This window comes from Cynocephalus volans, chromosome 14, assembly GCF_027409185.1.
Source record: "Cynocephalus volans isolate mCynVol1 chromosome 14, mCynVol1.pri, whole genome shotgun sequence".
Lineage (NCBI taxonomy): Eukaryota > Metazoa > Chordata > Mammalia > Dermoptera > Cynocephalidae > Cynocephalus > Cynocephalus volans.
The window spans coordinates 96,700,992-96,723,956 of NC_084473.1; the positions used below are offsets into that span (position 1 = coordinate 96,700,992).

Below are 22,965 nucleotides of genomic sequence, written 5' to 3' on the forward strand. Positions count from 1 at the left end.
CGATGGCCATTTACATAAGAAAGATTTCACTTACCACCGACCTCTGTAAAAGGCAAGGAAAACATTTTCTAGGTTTACATCCACAGGAGGAACTCAGTGTGTATTTGCTCATTGTGAAAAGAACTACCTCCTCCCTTTCCAAGTACTGAGCTGTTGGGGGACACACAGGGCCCGGTTCAGATGGGCACCTTAATGTGTCTTTGGCAGGTAGAAAATGTATTAATAACAGATCAGTACTGCACGTGGATTCAGAAGCAAAGATGTACAGTATTCATTTGGTAGAATAAAAATTTGGTCTTCTTACGTACTTTAGAAGAATAACAATAATATGGCAACTGATGAAAACTGCTCTTCTCAATGGGCTAATTTGGAATATATTTGTCAGTATCAAGATATTCCAATTTAAGACTACTATAAAACTCTCAAACCATTAACGATGGAATATGAGGGTTTTTCTGAACTATCTGCTGTGAAAAGTTCTCTTAAGGCAAGAGAAAGTTAAATCTTTACTTTAAAATGGTTAAAATGAGTACAAAGAGGCTTCTTCTAATGGGACTTGCTAAGAGAACACTAATTAAAACTCTCTTAAAGAAGAGTTTTATATGTATAGGGAAATATAAAAATACCCTATATTTCCACAGTGGACATTGTAAAGTGCAGACATTGTAAAGTCCAGTTATGAAAAAATACCTTGTAGTGCTGCTGTGGGCTCAGCTGCCAGAGAACCTCATCACCTCCTGCCCACCAAGACACCTGCCTTCCTCTCTACCCTGCCCCCCCGCCCCCCCGAGACCTGGGCTCCTGTCTGCCCTGTGCCACCATGTCCTGGCTGTGCAGTGAATGTGCATTCTCCCTGCTCCTGTGTTTGCGTTGTTCCCTTGTCAGTGCGGGTGTTATAGAGAATTTCTGCTACTAGTCTTATAAAACCTGTACTCTTACCAATATTAGAATACCATTCTTAAAAAAAAAAAAAAAAAAAAATTAGAATACCATAATTCAGTAGTGTTAAGGGTTAAAATGAGCTTTAATGTTTGGTCCCAGGGACCTTAGCTCATTTATATTGTTTCCTTGGGGAATGTATTCTAAGTTCTAAACAACTGGCTTGCAAACACTCAAATGAGGTCCTGAATATTGCTGAAAGCTTCACAGATATCTGCAAAAAAACCTCATATGTTTTACCTCTGCAACTGACACCTATATTGCATGTGAGGATTTTGTTTTGTTTTTATATCAAGGTAGAATGCCAAGAATGCACTGCCTTCTCATCAGTTCTCCTGAAAATAGTCTTAGCACCCTGATGTTGGTGTCTAGATCTTTTCCCTAGGGATGTGAGGTCCTTTAGGATCCCCATAGCATCATCTGTTATCTGTATATGTTCCTGCCTTTTCTAAATATATTATCTAATATAGTCCAGCTTTTCTTACTGAATTTATACTTTAAAAAGGCTTTTGAAAACTAACAGGATTGCATTAATACTATTCCTAAGATTTGCCATCCTTTACATATTCAGTACAAAAACAATACAGATGATCAGTGATATTTTGGTAGCTGTTTGTGCCAAAATAGAGACATCTTCATATAGCATTAAAAGCATAGTAAAATATTAGAGTGAATAAACCTGTGGTTTCTCAGGGCCAGAATAAAATTTGTCAAGTACCTAAGCCTAATAGAATTTCTTGTATTCAGAAAACTCAAGTATTTCATTTTGAAACTGTGCCTTACAAATTATTTTTCTAGATTGAATGCTATATTTGAAGTAAATACAGACCTTCAAAAAAATATAGTGTCAAAAATCACTGCTGAGCTCTCCTGGCCTTCCATCCTTAGCTCACCCCGACACTTGAAATTTGCACTTACTAATACCAACTGCTCTTCAGTAAGTATTCAAAGTGAGGTCAGTTTATGGAAATACATAATAGAGTTTAAAGTATCTACTCTTACTTTTAACTGTAGAAATCTTCCATTTAATGCTTTATTACTTTGTTTAAGGAAGAAGAGATTACTTTAGAAAATCCTGCAGATGTTCCTGTCTATATTCAGTTTGTTCCTCTGGCCTTATATTCCAACCCTTCAGTCTTTGTTGATAAGTTAGTATCAAGGTAAGCATTACTGTAGGTAATCAAAATGTTTATATATAGTATTGAATTATTATTTTACAAATTTAAAACTTTATTGTAGCTCATACAGTAATAGGTTTGACTGAGAGATATGGGATCTATAATTAAAGTTGAGAGATGGTTCTGAGGAGAAAGGTTGCTATTATGTTAAGCATCTAGAAAAACTTGCAATTTAAAGCTTGAAAAAGTAATGTGGGTCTCCCCCCAAAAAAATTTATTAAGAAAGCAGGTGTAACCTTTCAAATATTTTAGTTTAAAATAGAAAAAAAAATATTAATTACAAGTTGTAGCCTTTAATTTTTTGAAAACTATTAATCTGGTAAATATTGATCTCAAAATCTGCCAAAAGATAACTTGCAAATAAAGTACAAACTTGATAAATTGCTGTATGAACCTTTTAATTATGATGCTGTTTATGAAGAAATATATGTACATTTTTTAATTTTAGGTTTAACTTGAGTAAGGTGGCAAAGATAGATTTGAGAACTCTAGAATTCCAAGTCTTCAGAAACAGTGTAAGTATTCACACTTCATGCTATTTCAAAGAAAGAATTGTATAACATGATCAGTGCAAATGTGAAAGAAAACTATTGGCTATCCTTAAATTTGGCTGAAGGACAAGTTACTGAAGAAGTCAGAACAGTCTAGTAATTATTTTAGAGGCATGGAAACCGGGACTTAGGTCAAGGTGAGCCACATTGAGTCAAAGGTTCCTATTTGTGGACATTAAACATTAAACTCATGAAGGTTTGTAATAAAAGCTACCAGAAATTCTGAGAATATGTAGATGAGGTAAATACTAATACATAATTTGTTTTTATTAAGCAGCAAAATGTTAGCTCAGTCATTTAAATTATCTTTCTGGATACTTTCTAATAAAATTATAAGCTCCATGAATGCCAGACCCATGACTGGTTGTATTCATACTTAGCACAATAGTATGCATGGTTTTCACTCAATAGGTAATCTTGAATTAATAAATGTGTACGTAAACTGGTTTGTTCTAGGAACCAAACTATTCTCTATAATGCTGTAGAGCAGTGGTTCTCAAAATATTTGGTGTCAGGACTCCTTTAGTCTTAAAATTATTAAGAATCTCAGAGGTTTCTGATTTAGGTGGGTTACATCTATCAATATTTTGTCACATTAGAAATTAAAACTGAGAGGGCCGGCCCCGTGGCTCACTCGGGAGAGTGTGGCGCTGGTAGCGCTGAGGCCGCGGGTTCGGATCCTATGTAGGGATGGCCGGTGTGCTCACCGGGCGAGCGTGGTGCAGACCGCACCATGCAGAGCGTTGCAATCCCCTTACTGGTCAGGGAAAAAAAAAAAAAAGAAATTAAAACTGAGAGATCTTAATAATAAACCTGTTCTATTTAACATAGATAACATAAAAGGTAAAAACTAGCTATATTTTTTTTTTAAGCACAGTTATTTTGCAAGAAGAAGAGGTTGTTTTTCATGTTTGCAAATCTCTTTAACGGCTCTTTGACTTAATAGACAAGTAAATTCTCATATCTGCTTCTGCATTCAGTCTCTTGTGATATTGTTTTGGTTGAAGTATATAATAAAAATGTGACCTGATACACATGTAATTGGAAGAAGGAGGAGTATCTTAATTGCCTTTTTAGACTCCATACATCGGTCATTTGGAAAATATTGGTTCACTGAGATATGCAGACCTTACAAATGTTGACACAATTCACTATTCAATATCTAAAAAATTATTAATATGGAAATTCTTTAAGTATTGGGAAGTTGTCAAGCTCATGGGGGTGGGTGAATACAGTTATCCAAACTTCTAAATTTTGCTCAGAAGCTTGAATATTATCATTGACAACAAAATACTTCTGTTGTCTTTCTTAAAAGGACAGACTTACTTATTTTCATGAAAATTTCTGCTAAATACCCAAGTCTAAATAACCATGGATTAATTGTCAGTCATCCTTTCAGATATAAGTGGTGTTCCATGAAAAAAGCAGCTAGCTTTTCAAGACAACATGGTAGGCTGTAGGAGTGCTTTATGCATAGTTCCCATCTTATCACACAGAATATTAAAAGGACACGCTCCAGGGTGGAGATGTACTAAAATTAGTATATACGAGTATTACTGCCTCATCAAAGACTTTATTTTAACGAGACATATATGGGAGTGAAGAATACAATGGCTACTAGGCAAGTTTGATATCACTGCCTTGAGTCAAGCTAAGGGGTCAGCAGTTTTACTCTCCATTGCTTTTGCTGACCAGCAGTGCAGATGTCAACACAGTGAAAAAGGCAAATAGCATCTATCGATATCATTATGAAAATAGTTTTGATATCTTAGATATCCTGAAAGGATCTCTGAGATCCCTAGGGGTCCCTGGGTCACTCTGAGAACCACCACTATAAAATTATTGAGGCCCTTAATGGTATCCTGAAGGCACCACAGCATCCTGAAATGTTTCCCAAATCATCGAAGTTTAAAGTAGGTAGTGGAAAGAGAATCAAGATGGTAGAATAGACCATCCCCAGCATCATTCTCCCGCAATCAGCCAATTTACAACTATTAAAAAAGGAATGACTGCCAAGCTGGGGCTGCTAGAGCTCAGTGGAAGAGGAGGAGAGACCTATGGAGTTCATCAAGGTGAGAGAAGCTGCAATGAGAAAAAGAAGGGACTGCTCTGACCATTTCAAGCCCCGGCCATTTCAAGGCTGGCCCTGGTGAGCACATAGAGCAAGAGCTTGCAAAAACCACAGCTGTGCCCTTTGTGTGAAGTTGCTAGGAGACTGCAGGGGAGAGGGGGGCTTGGTAGACCCCAGGCCAGCAAGAGTATTGACAGGGTTCCCGTGGACCCACGTAGGAGTGAGGGACCACAGACAACTGAAAAAAGGAGCCACTCAAAGTCTGCCCAGCGATAACTGACCTGCCACCGGAAGCCCCACAGGCCCATGAGCCAGGGTGGGGTGGGGCCAAGGACCCCAGCCATGCCCCTCTAACATTCACATCCAGCCCAGCTATCAACATTCACATCCATCCCAGCTATGACTGAGCCACCACCAGAACCCCCCCAGGCTCCTGAGCCAGAGTTGGGGGAGCCCACGGGCCTCAGCCACACACCCCGCCCCCTGCAGCCAGGCCAGCTGTGCCCCTCCACCTCCATTTCCCTACTCCCATTCCACCTGCTACTCCCACTGCTCCACAACAACATCTTTGAATGTTAAAAAATAATAATTTTTTTTTTTTTTAGATTTTATTTTATTTATTTTTTAATCAAAATTGATTATGCAAATTTTGGGGGTTTAACATTGAGATATGTTGATCAAATCAAATTACTAGCATATATATTGTTACAAATCATAATTATTCTTTATGTCCCTTGTCCAATCTCTCACCATCCACCTCTCCCTTCCCCCTACCCCCCTCTAATTACCCTAGATTTCTTCTCTCCTTCTGAAAGAATAATGGTTACTCTGTTAATTTGTTGCCTAGATGATCTGTCCAATGCTGAGAGGTGTGATCAGGTCCCCCAATATTATCACAGAGCAGATGCTTCTTCTGTCACTCTGAAATGGGCTTTGTGGAAAGAGACATCCTCTTCTTTTCTTTATCTCTGTTGGTGACTCTCCTTGTGTCAATGCACTCCATTGGCTGGCGGACAATCTGCGTTGTGGTTGTGGCATCTAGCTGCTTTCGCAGCAGCCATTGTTATTGTGGTGGCTATGGTGGGCCACCTACATGGAGGTGATGTTTTTGGCATTCTCCTTTGTGCTGGCAGTATGCCTAGTTGTGGGGAGTGTCCGGTCTCTGGCTCCATGCCTCGGGACCCCGGGCGGGTCCCAAGGTGCTGGTGCAGTGTGCCAGGTTGTGGGAGGTGGATCCAGTCTCCGGCTCCAGACCTTGGGTCCCTGGACAGGACCCCAAGACCCTGGTGGTATGCCTGGTTATGGAAAGGGGGGGTCCAGTCCCTGACTCCAGCCCTGGGCCCTTGGGTAGGGCCCCAAGGTGCTGGCAGTGTGCCTGGTTGTGGGTGGGGGTGTCTGGTCCCCTTCTCCATGCCTTGAGTCCCGGAGCAGGCCCCGAGGTGCTGGCACAGTGTGCCTGGTTGTGGGAAGGGGGTCCAGTCTCTGGCTTCATGCCTCGGGTCCCTGGGCAGGGCCCCGAGGCCCTGGTGGTAAGGCTGGATGTGGGAGTAAGGTCCGGTCCCCAGCTCTAAGCCTCATTTTCCCGGGTGGACCCCAGGGCACTGGCAGTGTGAGTGGTTGTGGGCATGGGGATGGGCCTCAAGGTGCTGGTGGTGTGTCTGGGCCAGAACTAAGTTCTTGTCTTTTGCTTACTTCTAAAACTGGGGAACTTCCTGTGGGAACCAGTACTTGAGCTGTGTGGTTGAGTTAAATTGCCGTTTTGCTGCTGTTTCCCTAGGGAAGGCTTTTTGTGCAGCTCAGGGTTTAATGGTTGACCTTATAGGTACTTCGGGCTCTCCAGACACTGGGTATACCTGGGTTATGAAGAAACTCTGATCTGAGCCTGAGTTTTTTCATCAAACTGCACCCCATGCAATTCTACATTCCCTACCAGTCTTCTCTCAGTGGTCCTGTGCTGATTGGGGGGCAGATCGACTGTCCTTGCTGTGTCCCAGTGTTCTCTCCCAGTGGGCCCATCTCCCCTACAGCCTGTGCTCTAAACACTTCCCACTCACTGGCCTCTGAATGGCTCCCCTTTTTCAGCTGTTCTGGCTCCTCATTTCTGCGTGGGTCCACGGGAACCCTAGTAGAGATCTCGCTGTCTTGGGGGCCACCAAGGCCCTCTTTTCACCTGCCACCTCCAAGTAACTCCATCTGAAGGGCACAGCTGCAGCTTCTGCCGGCTTCTGCCGGCTCCTGCTCCATGCACTCAGCAGCTCCAGCCTTAAAGCAGCCACAGCCTGAAACACTCAGAGCAGTTTATTCTCTGTCTCATCGTGGTTTCTCCGGCCTTCATGAACTCCATAGGTCTCTCCTCCTCCCCCCCTGAGCTCCAGTGGCCGCAGCATGGCTGACATTACATTTTTATAGTTGTAAATTGGTTGATTTATGGGAGAGAGTGACACTGGGGACCGTCTATTCTGTCATCTTGACTGGAACTCTAAATAAATTGAAAAAAATAAAAAAATAGGTGGTGTTTGGGAATATATGAGGGGGTCTTCAAAAGGTTCATGGAAAGATTCATATTATCTTTTATTTCCATTTTTCCATGAACTTTTTGAAGTACCCTCATATGTATAGTATAATATTGTATTCATCAATTACTCAGAATAGTTTATTTACAAGGGAACTTATTCATCAACCATTTTGGAGCAGTTGGAATATTTTGTCCTAGGAGACTTTGACAGGAGTGTTAGATGTAGGAAAAAATATATATTTACCTCAAAAGGAAGAGTTAAGGAATAGTGTGCTTTATAAAGTCTGTTGACTGGGCCGAGCCCATGGCGCACTCGGGAGAGTGCGGCGCTGGGAGCGTGGCAACGCTCCCGCCGCGGGTTCGGATCCTATATAGGAATGGCCGGTGCACTCACTGGCTGAGTGCCAGTCACGAAAAAGACAAAAATAAATAAATAAATAAATAAATAAATAAAGGAAAAAAAATAAAAATAAAAATAAAGTCTGTTGACTGTAAGTTATATTTGTAGTATCATGCTAATACAAGTAGGTAGATCTGTACATAGTAGGCCTTACCATGCCTAGGGGAGTAGAAAATGATACAAAATTCACTCTCTATATTTGAAAAGATCCAGGAAGAGCCATGGTCATTTGTAGCCAAGTGTTGCCAATCCTTTCTTCAAAAAAGCTTAAACTTAATGTTGCTTAAAAATCAGAACAGCATATCCTTATGTGTGAACTTTGATTTTTTAAATAAAAATTAAAATGACTTTTAAACCTATTTGTAACTGGCCATCAAAAGTTATGTTTTGAATATTAAACTAAGCTATGCTTTAAACTTCATATTGTCAAGCCTTCATGAAACACTAATTATGTACATACCTTTCAAACTAAAATTCAAGGAGACATTGATATGAATTGGAAATGTTTTTACAAATAAAAAGTGTGCTGCAAACTGAGGACCCTTCAGAGGAGAGGAGTGGGACAAGCAGTGACTGGGGTCGGCATCAGGAGGACCTGGGGGTTCTGGGTCTTGGATCCACAAGTGTTTGCTTTGTGCTGAAGCATCAAGCTATGTATCTTAGGTTTGTGTCTTTTTCTGTATGTGTCTTATATTTCAAAATAAAACAAGATCTACGTGCAAAAAAAAACAAGTGCCTTGCGTAAACACGAAGACTTCATTGACCTGAGGAACAAAGTACCTTTTGGATTTAATGCAGAATGTGAAGTCTCATCACTGGTTGCCCAGCTATGCTTGCCAGCTAACCGGTGTCTAATTATGAAGGATAAAATTGTTTATGTGTTCAATCAATTCAAGAAAGTATACTGGGCTCTAGATGAGGTAAAGGGGGAAACATTTTTTTAGATAATCTGTTAATGAGTCCCTGTTTGTTTACTTAATGATTCAAGGCTCATCCCCTGCAGAGTTCAACAGGATTTACAGAGGGCCTCTCTCGACATTTAATTTTAAACCTTATTTTAAAACCTGGAGAAAAGAAATCTGTCAAAGTAAAGTTTACTCCAATTCACAACAGAACTGTTTCTTCACTAATCATAATCAGGTAGGTTCTGCAATATAGGGATGGATTGATTTTTAGTATTTATATAGAAGTCCTTACTTGATTCGTTTCAAGATGAGTTCACATGTCTAATTTATGAAATAGGGTTTTCACTTTGTCCAGTACATGTATATACCCCACACCTAATGAAACCTATATTTGTTATTAAGTTTATAGCTCTAAAACATGAATAGTATCTTCCTGTACCATGTGCGACTCTTGCTCTTCTCTGTGTATTTTTAAATTCTTAAAGTGTGAATTTTCACCCTTAAATTCAGTGTATTCACTCCTTTGTGGTAGTTTATGAAATAGCAGTAGAAATTATAGATCAAAAGATTGTGCAAATTTAATGGAGAAAAATCTGTAAATTTTGTTCACGTATAGAAATAACCTGACCGTGATGGATGCTGTGATGGTCCAAGGACAAGGGACAACTGAGAACTTGAGGGTGGCAGGCAAGCTTCCGGGTCCAGGAAGTTCCTTACGTTTTAAAATCACAGAAGCCTTGTTAAAAGATTGTACAGATAGTGAGTATTCCTACCAGTTCCAAGGGCACAAATCTCAGCATTTACATTCAACAGTAAATTATTCCAAAAACAAGAACAGTATTTCTATATGTGCACGCATGTATATTAGTGATGAATGATTAAGATTTTAAGGCAATACCAGGTCTTGCTTTCAGGGTTGTTTGATGTGGATTAAAGATTAAAAGATTAAAGTATCAATATTCATTGCATGCCTTAGCTTAGAAAAGTAAAACTTTTCATAGAGTAAAAATAATAAGACTCTGCCATCTGAAATGACATGTCAAAGTGGAGTACTTCCTGATGAAATCTGGGGAACAGCTGCTCTCTTTGGCATGGGCGTGGCTCATAATCTCTGGCATCAAATAGTTTGTGAATAATGTATTTATCATTTGGACATGTGACAGGAGTTATCATCATTCCTGATTTTTTTTCCTTCAGGTTTGAAACTAAGGGAACCAAATTTCACGCTGAAAAGAACATTTAAAGTAGAGAATACAGGACAGCTTCAAATCCACATAGAAACAATTGAAATCAGTGGATACTCATGTGAGGGATATGGCTTTAAAGTTGTTAATTGTCAAGAGTTTGCACTAAGTGCCAACGCCTCTAGAGACATAATCATATTGTAAGTATTTTCCTGTAAGGTATAGTGAATCACTAGCTTCTCACAAACTTTTCATGCTAAAGTTGTTCAAACTCTGTACAAAGATATGTTCTTATATTTACCAAAAGAAAGGTCTTTGTTTACAAATGTATTTGGTTTTTTTCTCATTTAATCTTTGGCTAAGATATTGCTTCATATCTTTGTTTTAGAAGTTGTAAAACTTCCTCTATCTCCAAAGTGGATCAGATAATCCTAGAAACCAATCTGAAAATTATTTTCAGGGTTGCATTAAAGCATAAGATGTTGGTATAAATTTACAGTGTCTCAGCAACAGAACAGAGACTTGTATCATACATGTGTAGTTTTTCCATGTTGTACAGTATAAGAATATGTAGTATTTTGGTCAGAAGACCATTTTTATGCCTATATCATTAATAGTTGCAGCATATTTTAAGTCAATTGATAACTTATGTTGCAAAGTTTATGTAATAAAATATAATATCTATCCCCTTAATTGAATAATAATTTCGTGATCCCCAATGGATATTTACTTAAGAAGTAGCTACGTCACTACATGCAAGGCATAATGCTGGATATGTGAAGATCAGTGAGGAATAAGGCACCTTTCCTCAAGGTGCATACAGTTAGCAAAAAATAAAAATAAAATAATTGTGATAATAAGCAATACCATAGGAGAGGATGAAACAATCTCTAGGACTAGGGTGGTTTAAAAAAAAAAAAAAAGGCATTATTGGGAATGTAGCCTGGGAGAAGCATGTGGGTTATTTAGATGAAGGAGAAAGGAGGGGGAATGGAAAGAAACTCAGAGACCACTTTCTGAAGTAATAGTTATGGGAAGCTGATTGCTTTTATGTAATTCTTTTATGTATTATTTTTAATGTAATTTCTCCAGTTGTCCACAGATTGTAGTTGTGCCTGTTTTTAGCCTCATGAGACAATACTTTCTTCATTTTAAAATGAAGAAGTTGTATAAAAGTGACAAACTCAAATTCTGTGTTATATTTCGTGGGTGTGTGGGACTGGTATTACATTTAAACTGCTGTTATGTATTTTTAAAACTTAGCCTTACTGCCATCCTTCTTTTGTAGGTTTACTCCTGATTTCACAGCTTCTAGAATTATTCGTGAACTGAAGTTTGTAACGACCAGTGGCTCTGAATTTGTATTTATATTGAATGCTTCCCTTCCGTACCATATGTTAGCAACCTGTGCAGAAGCCCTGCCCAGACCCAACTGGGAACTGGCCCTGTACATCATCATCTCAGGAATAATGAGGTACTTTTGTCTTCTTTCGAGGCTGATACTCATTTGTCATTTGACACTGGTAATGAGTACCCACTATATGCCAGTCACTGTTCTAAGTGCCGGAACAAACGGAACTGTCTGCCTTCATCAAACTTGCACACTGCTGGGAACAGTTAGAACTGAACCCTTCTTGGGGGGCGTATGATAAACAATATCTTTCTTACCTTTGAAATTTGTTATTCAAATTAAATACATGTTAATTTCTTAAAGAAAAAAACACATAATTTACCAGGTAAATTTACTTGATTTGGACATCTAGAATTTACTCAACATAATAGTATACTCTTCTTGAATAGTACGGAAGCATCATGAAACTGACTAGAAATATTTTTTTAAGCCCTCAGCATCCTTATCTTTTTTCAATACATTTCTTTACATGTTTTGAAAATCAGCTCTACTCACCTCTGAATTAATTTACATAGTTACCTCATACATCCTTTAAAGGAAAGAGTTGGCCCAGACAGTTGAAACTAAAATTCTTCTTGGTTAAAAAAAAAAATTGTACTCTAAGTGTCTCTTCTGATACAAAGAATTATAAAGCCTCCATGTAAGACGGCATTTTATAAAAATTGGTGGGCAAACTTTTATTCATAACACTGTTTTGTCTTGTCCATTAAAAATTGTCACAGACTTCATAGTATACTTTACCCAGAAACTCTGCCTTTAATATCAGATTTTGTTGCTCTTCTACCAATTCCTGATTCTCCAACTTTTGTACCCCTGCAGTGCACTGTTTCTTTTGGTAATTGGAACAGCCTATTTGGAAGCTCAAGGAATTTGGGAGCCATTTCGAAGGCGACTGTCCTTTGAGGCCTCAAACCCACCCTTTGATGTGGGAAGGCCATTCGATCTCAGGAGAATCGTTGGTATTTCATCTGAAGGAAAGTATGTTCATGTGCTAGCAATAAATTCTCTAGTATACATAGAGTTGGCTGATGTAAATACAAGAAAAAATAAGTTTCTTTTCATTTTTGCACAGGGTAAAAAGTCTTAGTTCTAGTTACTTAATAATACCATGTCATAATTACTTAATAGAACAAAGCCTAGAGAGTTGTAGAAATTATCCCTCTTTCTTGCTGTTTTTTCCTAGAGTAGTTCATATTTGGGACGTCTGTCCTGATGAAATGAAAATGTTTTAATATTAGCTTTTGTAGGCTGCTCTTTACTGATCTGCAATTGGTCCTTTTTTCAGCTTGAACACACTCAGCTGTGATCCCAGTCACAGTAGAGGGTTCTGTGGAGCAGGCGGTTCGTCATCCCGACCCAGCGTAGGGAGTCATAGGCAGTGTGGCCCGTTGGTTCACCCACACAGCAGTCACAGCAATAGAAACTCAGCTGACATGGAAAATGTCAGAGCCAAAAACAGTTCAAGTACCTCTAGCAGGACTTCTGCACAAGCAGCTTCCTCACAGTCTGCTAGCAAAACAAGCCCCCTTGTCTTAGATTCAAATGCAGTGACCCAGGGTCATGCAGTGGGCAGAAAGTCCAAAGGGGCAAAACAGAATCAGCACAGCAGCCAGCACCACATCCACAGCCCGCTGGAGCAGCCTTCTCAGCCTCCACCACCACCATCAGTGCCTCAGCACCAGGAGCCACAGCCCGGAAGGCTGTCTCCCGCCCCCCTTGTGCACCCTTCCCACCCAGAACGTGCCAGCAGCACAAGGCACAGCTCAGAGGACTCAGACATCACCAGTCTCATAGAAGCCATGGACAAAGACTTTGACCACCATGACTCCCCACCCCTAGAAGTGTTTACAGAGCAGCCTCCATCGCCACTGTCAAAAAGCAAAGGTAATCGTCTTTTCCCACTATCAGAAAAGAGGACGAGTGAGGGGAAAGCCAGTGTGTGTTTGAGGAGCTGTGTTGTGCTTGTGGTTGTGGTGAACAGCTAACTCAGTAAGCGTTCTTCTGGTGCAAATTTATCTCCAGTGTTGGACTTCAACTTTTTCATCAAAATGCAAATAGGGGTGTCCATTTGTCATAAAAGATATATTTGCATTTCTTAGATTACTTACCAAAATTAGAACTTTATTGAACATCTGTTTTCCTTTTCTTCTGCCTGTGATTATTTTGTTATTGTGAGAGGTTGAGCTTTTTTTAATTGTTAAAATAATTTTGAACAGAGTAGTAAAATGGAGCTCATCTGCCTTTTAACTCAAAAATAGGATTTCTGCACAACCTAGAGCAAGGGTTGGCAAACTACAGCCAGAAGGCCAAATTGCCACCTATTTTTACAAATGAAGTTTCGTTGGAACACAGCATACCTGTTTGTTTACATATAGTCTATGGCTGCTTTCATACTGTGACCACAGAGTAAAGTAGCTGCAGTGGAGAAAATATGGCCCACAAAGCTGAAAATATTTACTCTTTAGCCCTTCACAAAAAAACTGCCAACTCCTGCTTTAGAGTTCTGCATATTCTATTTCCGGGTAACAGATTACCCCAAAATCTAGTGGCTTAAAGCACTGACATTTAATCTCAGTGTCTGAGGGTCAGGAATATGGGTGCAGCTTAGCTGGGTCCTCTGGCCATCACAAGACTGCAAGCAAGGTGTCAGCCAGGGCCGAAGTCATCTTAAGGTTCAACTGCAGGTGGATAATGGAAGGATTTCGTTCTTCACGGGCTGTTGGACTGGGGGTCGCAGTTCCTTGCTTGCGGTTGCCAGAGGCCTGTCATGGTTCCTCTGCATGGGGCAGCTCACGGCATAGCAGTTTGCTTTACCAGAATGAGCAAGCGAGAGAGGAAGAGCAGAGGCTAGCTAACAGGATGGAAGTCACAGTTTTCCATGACCTAATCGTGGAAGTGGCATCCCGTCAGTTCTGTAGTATTCTGCTCATTAGTGTATGGACCAGCTCACACATCAGGAGAGAGCATTTCTTGAGGGCATAAATACCAGGAGATGGGGATCATTGGGAGCTGTCCTAAACATCTGCGTACTAATTCCTAACTTCCAAAATCAAAATGAAAAAAATCAGTAAATGGCCTCTGGTTGTATTTCAGTTTTATCCATTTACGGCCTGAACTTTTTTGTCTTCCTTTTTCTCCTGTGGCAGCTGTGCTAATGTACATTATCCCAAGCCTATGAAGTACCTCCCTCACTGACTCGCCAAGGAGTCTTTGCCTTCAGTTTTCACAGGGAACAGGGCGTTTGGAAGCCCTAAGAGGCCAGAAGAAAGAAACCTGCCACCCCAGAGCCTAGTTGTTTTCCTTTAGAGAATTCTTAGTCCCTGTGATATGAAGACTAGCTATATTGAATCCTCTTTGAATTACATGTATTTGGATTTGTAAAACAGTAAAATGTCTTCAATGTTATTTATTAACTTCTACAGAAATCCTTTGTTGGTTAACCCATTACTAATAGAACGTACATATTTCAGGGTGATTTTTATAGTAATATTAAGTGAATGCCTAAACATTTTTATATTAGATCAAGTTACATAATGTGTTTTCTCCGTGTTGAGGGCATGAGTAAAATAAACATATATAATCCTTTCTTACTGCAAAGAAAGAGTTCGGCAGTCAAATTGAATAACTCCTCGTCAGTGTTTAAAGCAGTTCTCTGACATCAATATGACAGGTCCACTTTTGTTTTCAGGGGCATTCATTTATAATGTAAATTTTAAAATAAAAGAAAGTTTTTTAAATGTACACAGTAGTCCTAGAGTCAACCTACTAAAATATCTTTAATGATGGAGCGTGGGTGCCACATTATCAGTGATTCTTGAGCCCCAAGGAGACAGCGATTACAGGCTTCACACGAGTGGCCACTCTGCTGCTTGTCCTTCCCACCGCTGCTGTGTGGAAAGAAGGAAGGAGCCAGAATCTAGATTTCTTTCTTCAATAAGTATTTTTATTGAAGTATGACATAAATGTACAAAACCAGTCTTTAGAGTGAACTTTAAAAGATGGGCATTGATCTTAGGGTTCCGAAATAGTAGTATGTCATGAAACTATAGGCTTTCACCTGGGCAGAGCCCTTATTATCTCTCCCAAGCTTACCTCACACCCTGCAAATAGTCATTGTGTTTACATTAAATATGAACATTCTCCTTTTAGAAGCAACCTGTTCTTCCCCCCTCCCCATACCTCAAAAGCAAAAATTCTTCCTTGTAATGAGCTTATGTAATTTCTAGTTATTGGAGGCTGTTCAGAATGACCTGTCTTCAAATGAATGTGGTGATCTCCCTGGATCTTGCCTTCTCTGATTGCAGGCCATGTGGCCTTTCTCTAGTCCTCCCGCAGTCACTATTCCTGGTGGAAGATAGTGCCCAGAAATGCCCTCTGTTCATGGTTGGTCTGAGCAGGGACTAATGTAGCTGGATAATCATAAGATTCTGTACTTCTGTGGTTTCTCCCACTTGTATAACACTTAAACCCGATGGACTGGACAGAGGGTTAGAATCCTCGAGAGCTCTGAATGTGATACAGGTCATTCTTGGCATCTGCATTAACTGGAGAAGTGGTATGTGCAGCCATTCTCATTTCAGGCTTTGGCAGTCTGATGGCTTTGGGGTAGGGAGAGACAGTGTGGTACTGCATCATAAGGTCAGGCTTTTCCAACAGGCAGGCACAGATCAAATCCTACCTCTGCCATTTACTAACTGTGTGATTTTGGAGAGAATTACTCCTCTGCACCTGCATTTGTTATCTTTAAAGTGCAGAAAATAGTACCTACATCATGGGTGTAGCTGCCACTAGGATTATTGTAGGGCAGGAAATGGTACATACCATCGTTAGCCTGCTGAGTTGAAGGTGGCTGTGGAATATCCCAGCAGAATTGCCTGCTTGGAGCTAGGTCTTGAAGGTGAGAAATGGGACAAACAGAGGGCTAAGGACAGAATCCAGAGGGCAGAGCCAGCAAGAAGGCAGCCAACAGACGGCATGACCAAGAGCAGGTGGAAGGTGTGGTTAGCATGTGCCACCAAGGCCAGAGGAAGCTGAGGCAACAGAACAGTGCTCCATGGAGCTGGGCAGCTAGAACATTATTTGTGTCCTTAACAGTTTCTGTGAAGTGATAGGACTGGAGACCAGGTTACCGTGGCTTAGAAAGTGACTTTCACATCAGACTGTTAATGATGGCCACTAAATAGTATGTGTGTTGGGGGTGTTTACTCTTTAACCTGTATTCTCCGTGTTCTTTACTTTTTAACAAGAAAAAAGGATGTATATATTTTGTGGTAGTATTTTTAATGAAGAAAAAAAAAGAATAATAAATGTGAACCTGATGCTTGAAGGTTATCTACGTGCCATGGACAGAAAGCCAATAGAGCTGTGAGAGATGGTGTTGAGCCGTAGCTACTACTTTCCAGACCCGACAGCAATGTCTCCTGCACCCTGGTGATTGGCATTGCGGTAAACCGTGTTTTTCCAGTGAGGAATCCCAGCTGAAGAAAGGTTATGTTGGACAGATCTGGGAGCCAAGCCCAGGTCTGTGTGATTCTAACCCCTACACTATGCTGCTGCCTCCTAAAAAAAAAAAAAAGAAAGAAAGAGAGAAGCAAGTGAGATCATTGGTGAAGCCAAGTGCCCACAGAGGTGGAGTGGGAACAGACCCATTTTGGTAGGTGTCGGGTCCACCACCGGCCGACCCGAACAGCCCTTAGCCTCGTTCCTTTGCGGGGGCGAGCGAATGGCCTGGATTCCTCTTTCCCTCCTGTCCCCTTTGGAAGGAGACGGGGGAAGAGAGCCGTGAAGAGACGTGAACACAGTGCTGGCCCCAACCAGCCCGGTTTAAAGGACACTCAGATGTGGCAGGGATTCTGTCGAGCAGTTTCCGTTTATTATCACACAAGCACTTGCTTTTAAAGGCAGATGGGGAAGGGAGGTTTTTTACATAATCCTATCAGCTTAAATGGCAAGGGCATGCATCCTGTCTCAATGCCTATTGCAACCTCGCAGTGTTCAGGAGCGCGGAAGCGCGTATTTGGCCAATAAGGGCTAAGGCAAGGTTCCCGCAGACGCTCCCACCCGACTTCCTCCCGGTGCTGTCTTAGGCTGCCACATTAATACGCCCTTGTGGGCCCATAATGGCGTCACTTGTAATGTCACTTAAGGTGGTGTTAGTTTTTAAGGCCCGACAACTCCCCCTTTTTATTTTAATAAGGCAGCTGGAGGCGGCTAACCTTCCCAGCCTCGCCTCCATTCCCTCTGGTGGCTGTGCCAGTCTTAGGTTGTTTCGCTCTGGAAATCTTACCCGTCATTGACTATCCAGCCAAGCGGGGGCGGGGCGGAGCCTTACAGATTGGCGTTGATTTTTTAAAGGGCCATACTGACCCAAGGGCTGTCAGGGCTTTCATTATGGGCCACCTCCTCTACCACCTGGGTGAGCATTATGAGAGAAGTGGTGTTGCGCCTTATAAGGGACACAACCTGGCGAATCTAGGGGGTCCGCCAGGGAGGACAGCAGGGTGGTGAGCCATGGGGAACTTGAAATCCAGCTTTGGAACCAATTACTATGGCTTCACGTTCTTTTTTTCTCTTTTCTAATCCTTCTCTAAGCTTAGCTAGGGAATCCTTGACCACTCCAGAGTGGTCGGCATAGAAGCAGCACTCTTCTTTGAGGGCAGTGCATAATCCTCCTTGCTGTAAGAACAACAGGTCTACTCCACGTCGATTCTGTAAAACAACTTTAAAAAGTGATGTTAGCGACTTTTTAAAAATGTGATACAGACACCTCCAAGCGGCCAAGATCTATGTCCACTGCCTCCCTAAGGGAAGCTACCTGTTGATGTGCCAAGGCTATTCCAGCGGTCCCGGTACCCGCTCCAATAACTAACTCCCAAGAGGGAGCTGATGGCCACCGCAGCTGCCCCTGTGGCCTGCTTGTTTCGGGTCCACTTATTTCGGGTTTTGGGGGCGGTGAAATTCGCCACAGTGCTGCAAAAGGGTTTGTTGGCACCTACGCAGGAACCTTTGCCAAGGACCCATGGGAAGGTGAGTCCAGGATTGGTTTTATTGTGGTTATGTGCACATTTGCTAGCATTTACACCTAGCAGAGTGGCATTGGGCAACGCTACTGCTTGATTTATCTCTGCCTGCACATGGCACTCTTCTTTAAAGGCGCAGAACTTGATAAACAAATTTGGGGGTGGGACAGCCTTACAGAGCATTTTCCAATCTTGGGTCGTGCAGGGTTGGTGTGCTAAGCCCTGGAGGATGGTTTCTGCCCATGGGGAATTGGGCCCATCCTCTGCAACAGCCTTTTTCAGCTCTTTAAGGTCGTGAGCTTCCCAAGGGTACCAAGCGGCCGGCCTATTTCCACTGGGAGCTTTGTCAAATTTGGACCTACAGTCCTTTTTCCAATGTAATCCTTTTTTACATCGGGGGGGGGGGGGGGGGGGGGGGGGCAAGGTGTGGTAGGGGGTTTTTTGCCTTTAGCCTTGTGAAATTGGCTTTTAAAATGACCTTGTCTTCAGCAACCAAAACATTGTCCCTTGAAGGGTGGGGAAGTATTGTTTCCTGAGGGGATCAGGGCAGTAAACGCCTTGAAGGCTTCGGTTAAGTTTTGTGTCTGAGCCTGCAAGGCTGAGGATAAAGTCCTGGCCTCGGCAACAGCCTTTTTTAGTTCTTTTACAACGTTGACCGGATAGGCCTGAGGGGCCGCTTCCCCTGGGCTGCGGACGGCTGGGGGTTCCCAGCGAGCCATGACAGGAAAAACCTGCGGCTCTGCCGGGGCTGTTTTTAAAGCTGGACTTGCCTCCTCCACTTCCTCAGGTGCCGCTTTCTCTCCTTCGGCTAAACTTTGGCGGGGTGAGTGTGCCGGGAGAGGAGGGTACAGGGTAGGGGCACAGGTATCACTCAGTGGCTCAGGGCCTTGCATTGGCAGCTTTGTTTCCTTTTTTCTCTACTCATCGAACTGCGCCCAATCCCTTTCTGCCCCTTCCTGATGCTCGGGACGGAAGCAAAGCTTTAGGGCAGAGATGGTTGCGTAGAACCCTAAGGGGGGGTCTAGCCCGTGACTAATCTCATTCTTTCTGGCCAGGGTCTGAACCCGGTCCCAAGTCTCATACGAGAACAAGTTGGACAAAGGTGCCCAAGGGGCTACCTGCACCACATGACGCCAGGCATTGGTGGCCGTGGAGTCAGATATTTCTAGGCCTCTGCTTTTTAACATGTACTTTAGAGCCTTGCAGGCTGTCTCGTCACTCTCTCCACACACGCCTCCCATGTTGCCCTGTGAGGAAGGGACAAAGGGAGCAACAGGGCAGAGAAGTGCAGGGACTTCCCCCTGTTATGGCACTCACCCTGACACGCAGGCGGATTACTTCACAGCGACTACTCCGCTGGCTGATCACCCTTCGTCGACCTTCTTTCAGGACCGAGCAGCCGGGGGCGTCACTCGCTCACGTTTCACCCACGAGTTTTAAAAAACGCCTCACACGGGGCACCACTCTGTCGGGTCCGCCGCCGGCCTACCCGAACCGCCCTAGCCTCGTTCCTTTGTGGGGGCTAGCGAGTGGCCCGGGATTCCTCTTTCCCTCCTGTCCCCTTTGGAAGGAGATGGGGGAAGAGAGCCGTGAAGAGAGGGGAGCACAGCCGCCGGCCCCAACCAGCCCTATTTAAAGGACACTCAGATGCCACGGGGGTTCTGTCGAGCAGTTTCCGTTTATTACCACACAAGCACTTGCTTTTATAGGCAGATAGGGAGGGGAGGTTTTAACATAATCCAATCAGCTTAAAGGTCAAGGGCATGCATCCTGTCTCAACGCCTAGCCATTGCAACCTCGCAGTGTTCAGGAGCGTGGAAGCGCGTATTTGGCCAATAAGGTCTAAGGCAAGGTTCCCGCAGACACTCCCACCCTACTTCCTCCCAGCGCCATCTTAGGCTGCCACATTAATACGCCCTTGTGGGCCCATAATGGCGCCACTTGTAATGTCACTTAAGGTGGCGTTAGTTTTTAAGGCCCGACAGTAGGTTGTGTAAGAAAGAGCTCCTCTTCACAAGTGTGTGGATGTGGGTGAGTTGGTGGAGATGAAGAGGTGGCACATGGCTTCAGCGGAGATTTTACTTGTGCTGAAATAACAGTCATCTGCTGAGGCCAAAGGGAGAAGTGGTAAGGTAGAAACAGAAAACGGTTTGAAATAGATTCCAAATAGCTGAAAATTCTGTAGCCTGGGGGTTGTGGAACATGAGACTTGGATTTGCAGAGAGGACCCTCAGGCAACACTGCCCAGCTAAGTGTCACTACCTCACATTTGTGTCATTTTTCTCTGCTGCAGGCCAAGAGGGAAGAGTGACAACTGGGTAGTTGGATTAAGACGTTGTCAGTGTTCTGCAGGACAGGGACAGCAGAGTGTCACAGGGGTGTTGGTAGGAGAGTGCTGGATTTGCGGGACCTTATGGAATTGACAGGATGGGGAAGGCCTTTTGCCAGCAGGAACCTCACAGACAGGGAGAACGTGCACAAGTCAGGGGATTGGAAACCCAACCAGTCGAATTGCAGGGATGGTGGGAGAAAGGGACAAGAGGAGACCAGGGTCTGAAAATGAGGCATGAGAGTTTAAGGTTTCAGGGAAAAAGCAGTTCTGAGCAGTAGCAAGTTCTTAGGAAACAGGATGCCAAAGTGTAACAGAAGGAAAGCTCTTTGGCAGAGTTGAGGCCACAGAGCTAGAGACAAGGTACAGTCCCTTACACAGCATTCCGGGTGCCCCCTGTGTTTGGGAATTCAGAATTTTGGAAAGGTGTGCCTTGCAGACATGATACGATACATAAGACTATAAAAATAGTCTCACATCAGTTCAGAATAGTTTAATATGAAAAGTTTAGTCATATTAAGTTTTTTTTGTAAATGAGTTGGGGGGGGACGCTTTGAGAGTTTTTTGGTGTGAGGCCTGTGCCCAGATGGCGATAGGTGGAGGATGAGAGGAAGTCCATGAGTCTGGTGCTAGGCTCCTCATGAAGACTAGGGACAATGTCGAGGCCAGGCAGAGTGTATAGGAAAGTAGTATGAATGAAGCTGTCCTAAAGTAGAGGGTCCTGGGTACACAGATCTGATCAGTCATCCCTCCTGCCTTTCTGCCTGCCTGCCAAGGGAACAGACAGATCAGAGCCACCCTAAACTCCTTTCCCCCAAAACCAGGGCATCTGCTCTGCCAAGCACTGGTGTGAAGCCTGAGGCTTGCTTGTTAGCCTTTCCCTTCTGTCCTCTACTACTCCTGTATAAGTTCCACAGGCAAAGATAACCAGTCCTTGGAGTAAATCTAACCTGATTTACCCACAGTAGGCAGAGAAGCTGGACAAGAGTGAGCAGAGGGAAGGGCTAGTGTTGGCTGTGGGGAAGCAGGCCCTCCGAGGTCTGCTTGCCATCTGGCAACAGGATGTGCAGTAGTGAACCCACCTAGAGGAGGCACCCCTGGAAGAGAGGGTGTGGGTAAGTCTTTTAAGGCCTTGCTACCCTATGTTGTGGTCCAGGGGCCAGTAATGGTAACATCACCTGGGAACTTATTAGAAATGTAGACTCTTGGACCCCAGCCCAAACTCTCATCAGAATCTGTTGTTAACAAGATCCCCAGGTGATGTGAATACCCTGTGTTAAGACATTCTACACCCTCCCACTAGTGGAATGTAATCGGTGGGTGTCCTTGGGAGGCAGGTACTAGTCCCATCCAGTGGTTATTTGGGGAGGCAGGAAGTTGCCTTGAAAGAGAGTTTGCTCCTTTTATTTCTAGAATAAATGCACAATCTAATTGAAAGTAATAATCTTATGAAAACCCTAAATAATTGAACTCTGGATGCTCTGGAATTCTGGAAAGTTTTGCTTGCGCAGCCTTTTTTTCTGAGTATTGTGTACCTTGTCAGTTCTACTTAGTGCCAAGAACGGCATATACAATCTTCTAATGATATGAGAAAAACTAGAAAGACTGGAAGAAAATAGAATATGGGTCTTCTTACAATTCCTGCTTAATTCCTTCCCTGGGATAGAAGTAAAATTTTTTTATTTAATAGGAATTCTTATCTAACTTCTATTGGGCTGTACAAGTATCTTGGCTATCTAAGCACAGAGCTTAATGAGACAAAATAACATAATAGCTGCAAAATTTAAAAACAGTGTTTACTTTAGCTTAAAGAGCTCCTGAAGAGTTTTCTTATACATTTTGGGGTATATTTTAGTTTATCATATTCATATAAAGGTATCATTTCAGAACAAATAGAAGGAAATAAATTTATTTGATCAGTACTGACCCAAGTAAATTGTGTGTTGGTCTATATTATTTATTAGCCTCGTGTAGACTTTACACATCCAAAAGATGAGGAGGAGGAACAAATTCCTGCCACAGATGGTGATTCTCTGGAGATTGCTCAGAGACGTCCCTGTCAGTTGTCGTAATGGACATTGCGTGGCCCAGCTTAGGTCCACAGTGGCCAGGGACTACACTTGCTCAGAGAAACCATTTGCTAGTAACTGAAATTTCCCTTAAGTAATTCTTTTGGGTGGAAATTAAATGAAATGATTTAAAGTGGGAAAGAATAAAACAAAGCAACTAGCTCAGACTGGTGATTACAAATTCACTTATATGCTACTTAATGAAGACAAAGAAAAAGAAAACGAATAGGACGTTGTATATTTATAATTCATACCTTGCCTACTTTTAAAAGAGATTAGAAGTAGTTTAAATTATTAGAGCACATATAGAACAATAAAAGCCAAAAGTGTTTTTTGATGTTTTATCTGTTTTTTAAATTATGGCACTATCTCAGTAGAAACCTAGAATAAAGTT

General features: G+C 42.5%; 1 protein-coding gene across 2 annotated transcripts in view; it reads left to right on the top strand.

Moving 5' to 3' along the window:
* The window catches only part of TMEM131 (transmembrane protein 131), a 211,733-nt gene that overhangs the window by 158,362 nt on the left and 30,406 nt on the right, over nt 1-22,965 (top strand). For both annotated transcript variants that reach the window (XM_063077862.1, XM_063077861.1), the window contains exons 23-31: nt 1,738-1,876; nt 1,990-2,099; nt 2,566-2,632; nt 8,643-8,794; nt 9,176-9,318; nt 9,757-9,943; nt 11,032-11,217; nt 11,974-12,132; nt 12,440-13,038. In XM_063077862.1, the coding sequence (XP_062933932.1) occupies nt 1,738-1,876; nt 1,990-2,099; nt 2,566-2,632; nt 8,643-8,794; nt 9,176-9,318; nt 9,757-9,943; nt 11,032-11,217; nt 11,974-12,132; nt 12,440-13,038 (1,742 nt within the window). The remainder of the gene's footprint in view (nt 1-1,737; nt 1,877-1,989; nt 2,100-2,565; nt 2,633-8,642; nt 8,795-9,175; nt 9,319-9,756; nt 9,944-11,031; nt 11,218-11,973; nt 12,133-12,439; nt 13,039-22,965) is intronic.